Source organism: Papio anubis, chromosome 20, assembly GCF_008728515.1.
Source record: "Papio anubis isolate 15944 chromosome 20, Panubis1.0, whole genome shotgun sequence".
Lineage (NCBI taxonomy): Eukaryota > Metazoa > Chordata > Mammalia > Primates > Cercopithecidae > Papio > Papio anubis.
This window is the reverse complement of record NC_044995.1, coordinates 803,080-812,600: the sequence shown is the minus strand read 5'-3', so window position 1 is coordinate 812,600 and position 9,521 is coordinate 803,080. Positions and strand designations below refer to the sequence as shown.

The 9,521-nt window shown below is 47.7% G+C and overlaps 1 protein-coding gene across 1 annotated transcript; it reads left to right on the top strand.

Annotated features, from left to right (window-relative positions):
- The first annotated feature begins 433 nt into the window (after window positions 1-433).
- Window positions 434-7,622, top strand: CRX (cone-rod homeobox). Its single transcript, XM_017952567.3, has 3 exons — window positions 434-778; window positions 2,857-3,008; window positions 6,452-7,622. Exons 1-3 carry the CDS (start codon window positions 679-681, stop codon window positions 7,097-7,099), a joined length of 900 nt encoding a protein of 299 aa, XP_017808056.1. The 5' UTR covers window positions 434-678; the 3' UTR covers window positions 7,100-7,622.
- The last annotated feature ends 1,899 nt before the right edge of the window (window positions 7,623-9,521 follow it).

Genomic DNA, 9,521 nt, shown 5'->3' with positions numbered 1-9,521 from the left:
CTTGGCCTCCCAAAGTGCTGGGACTACAGATGTGAGACATTGTGCCCAGCCAGGATGAGATTGTTTTAGAGGGTAGAGTAGGAATAAGAGCTCGCACTTATGAGGCGCGTCATCACTTCAGCTCTCTGCTTTGCAGAGTCTCAAGAAAGCTCTGAGAGGCCGGGCGCGGTGGCTCAAGCCTGTAATCCCAGCATTTTGGGAGGCCGAGACGGGTGGATCACGAGGTCAGGAGATCGAGACCATCCTGGCTAACACGGTGAAACCCTGTCTCTACTAAAAAAATACAAAAAAATTAGCCAGGCGAGGTGGCGGGTGCCTGTAGTCCCAGCTACTTGGGAGGCTGAGGCAGGAGAATGGCGGGAACCCGGGAGGCGGAGCTTGCAGTGAGCCGAGATCGCGCCACTGCACTCCAGCCCGGGCGACAGAGCGAGACTCCGTCTCAAAAAAAAAAAAAAAAAGAAAGTTCTGAGAATCTTAAGCAGAGGCCATTTTACACGTGAGGACACAGAGGTACGGAGGTGAGATAAATGGCCAAGGTCACGTACCTAAGAGGAGACCGAGGCAGGATTTGAATCTCAGCCTGCTTGTCACCCCATGGTGAGTAACTGGTGAGTGAGTGAGCATCCCTCCTCTTCTCTTGCAGGCCCCCTGACTTGGGCCTCAGCGTCCCCGAAGATCATGATGGCGTATATGAACCCGGGGCCTCACTATTCCGTCAACGCCTTGGCCCTAAGTGGCCCCAGTGTGGATCTGATGCACCAGGCTGTGCCCTACCCAAGTGAGTACAGTCGTTTCTCTTGGCACCCCAGGCTGGCCTCACCTCTTAGAGGACCTCTGGGGTCCCTCTGCCCCAGGAAAAAAGCAGTCACAGGGGCGACTTCAGGGCCATATATCAGCCCTCTGGGTTTATCTGAAATGCACGTCACTTAGAAAAACATGTGCAGTCCTAGAAATTCAGGACAGAGGTTCCTTTCGCGGTGGGGAAGAGGGGATGTAAATTGGAAGGGGAATCAAGAGGAATTTTCATCTGTTAGCAAAACTTTATTATTTATTTATTTTTCAGAGATAGGGTCTCGCACTCTGTCGCCCAGGCTGGAGTGCAGTGGTGGCGATCACGGCTCACTGTAGCCTCAAACTCCTGGGTTCAAGTGATCCTCCCACCTTAGCCTCCTGAGTAGCTGGGACTGCAGGTGTGAGCCATTGTGCCTAGGCAGCAAAGCTTTGTTTATTTGTTTGTTTGTTTTATTTTATTTTTGAGATAATGTCTCACTCTGTTGTCCACTCTGAAGTGCAGTGGTGCAATCATGGCTCACTGCAGCCTTGAACTCCTGGGCTCAAGCGATCCTCTTGCCTCGGCCTCCCAATTGCTAGGATTACAGGTGCATGCCACCATGCCTGGCTAACTTTTTAAAGTTTTTGTAGATTGTGCAGGATCTGGATTATACAAAACATAGAAAAAATTAAATTTTTTTTTTTTTTTTGTAGAGATTGGGTCTCCCTATGTTGCCCAGGCTGATCTCAAACTCCTGGGTTCAAATAATTCACCTGACTCAGCCTCCCAAAATGTTGGGCTTACTTACAGGCATGAGCCACTGCACCTGGCCTGCAAAGCCTTATTTATTTATTTATTTATTTTGAGATGCAGTTTAGACGGACTTTCACTCCTGCCCAGGCTGGAGTGCAATGGTGCAATATTGGCTCACTGCAACTTCCGCCTCCCAGGTTCAGGTGATTCTCCTGCCTCAGCCTCCCAAGTAGCTGGGATTACAGGCACATGCCACCATGCCCAGCTAATTTTCATAAAGCCTTATTTATTTATTTATTTAATTTATTTATTTTTATTTTTTTTGAGACGGAGTCTCGCTCTGTCGCCCAGGCTGGAGTGCAGTGGCCGGATCTCAGCTCACTGCAAGCTCTGCCTCCCGGGTTTACGCCATTCTCCTGCCTCAGCCTCCCGAGTAGCTGGGACTACAGGCGCCCGCCACCTCGCCCGGCTAGTTTTTTGTATTTTTTAGTAGAGACGGGGTTTCACCGTGTTAGCCAGGATGGTCTTGATCTCCTGACCTCGTGATCCACCCGTCTCGGCCTCCCAAAGTGCTGGGATTACAGGCTTGAGCCACCGCGCCTGGCCAAAGCCTTATTTTTAAGAGAAGTGAGCACTCAGTTATTTGTAGCATTATTCTTTAGCTCTTGTTTTTGTTTTTGTTTTTTGCATTACGTTGAGCGGTGTGGACTTGCTACTTTCTTTTTTTTTTTTGAGACTGAACCTCGTTCTGTCACCAGGCTGGAGTGCAGTGGCGTAATCTCAGCTCACTGCAACCTCTGCCTTCTGGGTTCAAGCGATCCTCCTGCCTCAGCCTCCCGAGTAGCTGGGAGCCACCACGCCCGGCTAATTTTTTGTATTTTTAGTAGAGACAAGGGTTCACCATGTTGGCCAGGCTGGTTCTCGATCTCTTGACTTTGTGATCTGCCCGCCTCAGCCTCCCAAAGTGCTGGGATTACATGCGTGAGCCACCGCGCCCAGCCCAGACTTGCTGCTTTTATAGGCTAGAAATGGTTGAATGTCAGCGATGTCATGCTTCAACTAAATATGTCTTAGTGCATGAGAAAGCTTAGAAGAGGGAAAACGACTCACACACCTCCTCGTAGAGTTAAAGCCAATTCCCCTTGGGGTCAGGCAGGAGCCACAGAGTGCCAGGCACAGAGGAAGGCGTAGAAGGGCAGGGAATGTGCATTCCATCCTTAGTTTAGGCAGATGGCAACCGGGATGGAATTCTTGGCATCCCACTCAGCCTCAGGGCCTCGCATCAGCCCATGGTGGATGACCTGAGGGTCCTGTTTCCCGTCCCACCCCAGGCGCCCCCAGGAAGCAGCGGCGGGAGCGGACCACCTTCACCCGGAGCCAACTGGAGGAGCTGGAGGCACTGTTTGCCAAGACCCAGTACCCAGACGTCTATGCCCGCGAGGAGGTGGCTCTGAAGATCAATCTGCCTGAGTCCAGGGTTCAGGTGGGGTGGAGGGTCCCTGGACCCCTCCCGACCCTTCCTGTGACCTTCCAGGGGCCTCCCTGGAACTCAGAGTGATGGGAGGAGGGAGCGATCACAGAGTGACACCCAAAGTTATCAAGGAGACAATAATTCCTCTCCCCACCATACCACTGACCGCCTCTTAAGGCTCTCATCGCCCCTCGCTCCTCTCTAGCCGCGCCGGGCACTGACCTGCCTGCCAAGCACCCTCCTGCCTCGGGCCTTTGCACTAAGTTTCCTCTATCTGGAATCCTTATTTTCCAGATAACCACACAGCAGGCCCCTTGTTCGAGTCTTTGTTTATCAATCAGTTTATCAATCAATGCTGAACACAGCATTTAACATTGCAGTATTTCCCCAAGACCCTGACTCTACTGCTGCCCACTATCCCGCTCAATCGTTTCCTCCACAGTGTCTATCGTCCTCTGAGATACCATACAGTTTACGTATGTTTGTATCTATCGCCCTCTGAGATACCATACAGTTTACGTATGTTTGTATCTATCGCCCTCTGAGATACCATACAGTTGCATATGTTTGTATGCTGCAGGTATGATGTTACGTATATGTGCCTACACACATGTGTATGATTGGAAGGATAAATGAAGTATGTGTGTTTATGTGATTGTATGTATGTATGATTAGATACATTAGTGCATAGCTATGTATGATGTTATGTGTGTACAATGTATGTGCCTATAATTGTATATTTGTATGTTCATATGATCATACGTTCATACAGTTTATGTAAGGTATCTCAGAGTCCGTTTATTTAGACTCTGTCTCTCCCAACTAGAATGTCAATTCCACTGATGGACCCTCAGAGTAGCAGAAGATGGTTAATGCATGTTTGTTCATTGACTGAATAGACGGATGGATGGATGGGTGGGTGGATGCAGAGATGAATGTGTATGTGTGACTGTATATGTGTGTGTGCATGTATGACTGGAAGCATGGATGAGTGTATGTATGTGTATATATGAGTGTCTGTGTGTATGATGGACGGATACATTTATATATGTGTTTGTATGAATGCATGTAGGTATGATTAGATAGATGACGAATGTATGCACGCATGATATATATATATACATGATGTATGTACACATGTACAATTGTATGTATACATGCATGCATGATTGGATGGATGGATGGGTGTATTTATTTATTTATTTGAAACAGAGTCTCACTCTGTCGCCCAGGCTGGAATGGCACAATCTCGGCTCACTGCAACCTCCGCCTCCTGGCTTCAAGCAATTCTCCTGCCTCAGCCTCCTGCGTAGCTGGAATTACAGGCACGCACCACCATACCGGGCTAATTTTTGTATTTTAATAGAGACAGGATTTCACCATGTTGGTCAGGCTGGTGTCGAACTCCTGACCTCATGATCCACCTGCTTCGGACTCCCAAAGTGCTGGGATTACAGATGTGAGCCACCGTGTCCGGCTGGATTGGTGTATTTATGTATATATGAGTGTATGCAGGTGTATGTGATTGGACAGATAAATAAAATGTGTGTGTTTGTGTGATTAGACATAGGTATGATTGGATAAATTAATGTGTATATGTGTATGATGTATGTGTATATGTGTACGATGTATGTGTGTATGATGTATGTATAATTGTATATTTGTATGCTTGTATAATCAGATGCATGGATGAATATTCATATGATGTATGTATGATTAGATAGATCCATTAATGTGTGTATGATGTATGTGTGTATGATGTATGTACATATAATTATATGTATAAGACGAATGGATGAATCTACATATGATGTACATGTACAATTGTATGTATCATCAGATGGATAAGTGTATGATGTATGTATGATCAGATGGACTGGTGAATGTTTGTACAACATATACATGTGTGAGGTATATATGTATGATCAGATGGATGTCTACATAATGTATGTGTGTATGGTGTATGTATGTATAATTGTATGCATGCATGTTTGTATGCTGCAGGTATGATGTTACGTATATGTGCATATACACATGTGTATGATTGGAAGGATAAATGAAATATGTGTGTTTGTGTGATTGTATGTATGTATGATTAGATTAGTGCATAGTTATGTATGATGTTATGTGTGTACAATGTATGTGCCTATAATTGGATATTTGTATGTTCATATGACCAGATGGATGAATACGTGTATGAAGTATGTATGATCAGATAGATGGATAAATGTATGCATGATGCATGCATGTATAGTGCATGCCTGTATAATTGTATGTGTGTATGTTTGTATTAGATGGATGGATGAATGCCTGTAGGGTATGATGTATGTATGCATGCATGCATGATTGGATGAATGGATGGGTTTATTTATGTATATTATAATTAGATGGATAAATGAAATATGTGTTTGTATGATCATATGTATGGATTAATGTGTATATATGTATGATGTATGTGTGTATGATGTATGTGTGTACAATGTATGTATGTATAATTGTATATCTGTATGATCAGATGGATGGATGAATATGTGTATGATGTATGTATGTATGATCAGATGGCTCCATTAATGCATGTATGATGTATGTGTGTATAATGTATTATGTACACTTGCATGTATGATCAGATGGACCAGGAATGTATGTATGATGTATATGTGTATGATGTATGTATGTATTAATTTTGCATGTATGATCAGATGGACCAGGGAATGTATGTATGATGTATATGTATGATGTATGGAAGGGGAAGGATCAGATAGATGGGGTATGGATGAAGTGGTGGAAGGAAGGATGGATAAGGATGGGGTATGGGTGCATGGTGTATGTATGTATAACTGTACGTGTGCATGTTTGTATTAGATGGGTGGATGAATATGTGTATGGTGTATGTATGTATGATCAGATGGCCCATTAATGCATGTATGACGTATGTGCATGATGCATGCATGTACACTTCGTACGTATGACCAGATTTTCAGGAACGTAAGGTATTGACGGTGCGTGATGTGGCGCATGTGCGGATCAGATAGATGGCAACGTAGGCATGATGCAATATGCGTATGGTGTATGTATGCATAATTCAACGCGGTGCAATGCTCTGTATTAGATGGGTGGATGAATATGTGTATGATGTATGTATGATCATATACGGCAACGTAGGCACGATGTATGTACGATGGTGCATGTACGCATAATGGCACGCAGCATGTTTGCATTAGATGAGCAGAACGCCTGTAGGCATGATCGTGATGTTTCCAGGTTCATGCACATGCAGGTATGATTGGATGGATAGATGGATGGATGGATGAATAGATGCCCCACAGCTGGATGCAAAGTAGAGAGATGTGACCCCAGCACCTCTCACCAACAAGCGTCCTCATCCCCAAGCACCCTGTGGCTCTCCTGGACCTCTTCCCCACTTACCCACCCCCATCTCCCCTCTTACCCCGCAGGTTTGGTTCAAGAACCGCAGGGCTAAATGCAGGCAGCAGCGGCAGCAGCAGAAACAGCAGCAGCAGCCCCCAGGGGGCCAGGCCAAGGCCCGGCCTGCCAAGAGGAAGGCAGGCACGTCCCCAAGACCCTCCACGGATGTTTGTCCAGACCCTCTGGGCATCTCAGATTCCTACAGTCCCCCTCTGCCCGGCCCCTCAGGCTCCCCAACCACGGCAGTGGCTACTGTGTCCATCTGGAGCCCAGCATCTGAGTCCCCTTTGCCTGAGGCGCAGAGGGCTGGGCTGGTGGCCTCCGGGCCGTCTCTGACCTCGGCCCCCTATGCCATGACCTATGCCCCGGCCTCCGCTTTCTGCTCTTCCCCCTCCGCCTATGGGTCTCCGAGCTCCTATTTCAGCGGCCTAGACCCCTACCTTTCTCCCATGGTGCCCCAGTTAGGGGGCCCAGCTCTTAGCCCCCTCTCTGGCCCCTCGGTGGGACCTTCCCTGGCCCAGTCCCCCACCTCCCTATCAGGCCAGAGCTATGGCGCCTACAGCCCCGTGGATAGCTTGGAATTCAAGGACCCCACGGGCACCTGGAAATTCACCTACAATCCCATGGACCCTCTGGACTACAAGGATCAGAGTGCCTGGAAGTTTCAGATCTTGTAGAGGACGCAGTCTCCATCTCTCCCCGTCGGGCCTCGGGACCCTTTCTCTTCCGAATCTGCTTCCCTGCAGCTTAGATCCCGGGACGGCATCCCTGAGAAAGCAACCGGAACCAGCTGTCCTTCCGACAGCCGTGGTCTCCGGGTTCCGTGTTCAGCTTACAGAGCCCACCCCTTTCCTCCACAGGGAGAGGCTCCTCCCTCTCCCGGGACAGTTCACAGGTCCTAGTGATTCTCTCAAGCCCAACACCGTCTGGCACGACTGTGACCGCTGAAGTACACCACGAGCTCCAGGCTTCAGAAAGTGGTGCTGAGAACTTGCTCCAAGAAGAAATCAAACCAAACTTGCAATTGATTTGGGGTCATGTTTAGGTCAGAATCACCATGCCCTTGAACAAGCAGGTAGAGGGGCTTGATTCCTTAACTTTCCACGTGGACACTTTTCTTTGAGACTCGGAGTCTCGCTCTGTCACCCAGGCTGGAGTGCAGTGGTGCTATCTCAGCTCACTGCAACCTTCGCCTCTTGGGTTCCGGCGATGCTCCTGCCTCAGCCTCTCAAGTAGCTGGGATTACAGGTGTGCTCCACCACACCCAGCTAGTTTTTTGTATTGTTAGTAGAAACGGGGTTTCAGCATGTTGGCCAGGCTGGTCTCGAACCCCTGACCTCAAGTGATCCGCCCGCCTCGGCCTCCCAAAGTGCTGGGATTACAGGCGTGAGCCACGGTGCCCCGCCCTACGTGTGGACACTTCTTTAGCATATGGTTAAGGACCTTTCTAGAAATTCCAAAGACAGACTTTAAGAAGCCCCATCGGGAAACCTTAGGCCAATGATGCAGTTACATTAAAAATAAATCATCTGGGAATTTTACAGACTTCACAAATATGTCAGGCTTACCTGGTAGGTTTAGGGGGCTGTTTGAGAGACAAAGATCTATATTCATATATGTAGCTATACATATATGTCCTTTTTCTTCTTAGTTTCTTTAAAAAGACATTTTATCACTCATTTGCTCATTAGCATATTGGGAATGTGTATATTTGGTAGGGAAATGAAACGCAGCTTGCCTGTTGCATCTCTACTCCTTTCTTCTTTTGTTGTAGGATTTTCTAAAGGTGAGACACTGGTGGAATTGGGGTAGCTGCATGGGACGTACCACCTATAGTTATGGCTATTTCACAGAGAAGCAGCAACTGGACAGCCTCCCATCTGTAAATAAACAAGAGACAGGAAGAGGGGGACATAGATTTGGAGGAGGCACTCCTACATTTCAAAAATACATTTCCTTTTTTAGATTTTTTTTTTTTTTTTGGTGTTCAGTTTCGATGGTGGGATTGGAAAATAGAGCTTGACTTGACGACATTTTCCTGGGGTGGCACCATTATTTCTTGAAATAGAATTTTACTCATGGTGACACAGGCAAGCCCTTGTGAGAACCTGAAGACGGACTGAAGTCGTTTGATGCTCAGAAGTTGGGTGCTGGCTCCCTGCCTCCTCAGTCTGAGTTCTCCTTTCATTTTGGGGTGGGGAGGCGGGATCCAAGAACCGCTCATTGGTGGAGTTCACAAGGCAAGGGGTAAAAAAAAAAGTAGGGCAGTAAGGCAGTGGTGTGCTGGCAGAGGTCTAACAATGGGCTCTCCAAGGAAGAGGAAAAGCTTGGTTGTGGAGTGTTTGTCAGTTTCCGTGGTGTAAATACTCCCACCATGGCTGACTTCAAGCTAGCAACCTGAGGTCGCTGAACTAAGAGTTGGGAAGAAGATAGGGCACAATATACACTTCAGAGCCGGGGCACACTGTCAGCAGCACCCCAGGGTCAGGAGAAAGGCGAGGTGTGAAGAGAGGCGGAGAGGAGAGAGGCCGAGAGGCATCAGATGATGTTTCCAGCACCAGACCAGAAGAGGTGCATACAGCCTAGACCCCTGAGGGGTACACCCTGATCTCTAGAGCCCACAAAGAGGCTTTTATTCAACATAAAACATGTTCATCTCTCATAGGCCTGAGTCTTGCTGGGTTCTGGGACACTAAGCCCAGGAGTGGGCCGGGTGCGGTGGCTCACACCTGTAATCCCAGCACTTTTGGGAGGCCGAGGCAGGTGGATCACCTGAGGTCAGGAGTTCGGGACCAGCCTGGCCAACATGGTGAAACCCTGTCTCTACTAATAATACAAAAGTTAGCCGGGCATGGTGGCACGTGCCTGTAATCCCAGCTACTCGGGAGGCTGAGGCAGGAGAATTGCTAGAACCCGGGAGGCGGAGGTTGAAGAGAGCAAGAGATTGCGCCACTGCACTCCAGCCTGGGTCACAAGAGCGAAACTCCGTCTCAATCATAACGACAACAAAAATAACCCAGGAGTGGCTCAAGAGTCCAGTGTGGGATGAAAATATAGACAGAGGAAGACAACATATGTCACTGGGGAGGCTGGGGGAGC

Bases quoted from the DNA above. Each gene is read 5' to 3' on its own strand.
- CRX (XM_017952567.3), top strand. From the start codon at position 679: ATGATGGCGTATATGAACCCGGGGCCTCACTATTCCGTCAACGCCTTG. The intron at 779-2,856 runs GTGAGTACAGTC...GTCCCACCCCAG, and splicing joins CCAGGCTGTGCCCTACCCAA to GCGCCCCCAGGAAGCAGCGG. The intron at 3,009-6,451 runs GTGGGGTGGAGG...CTTACCCCGCAG, and splicing joins TGCCTGAGTCCAGGGTTCAG to GTTTGGTTCAAGAACCGCAG.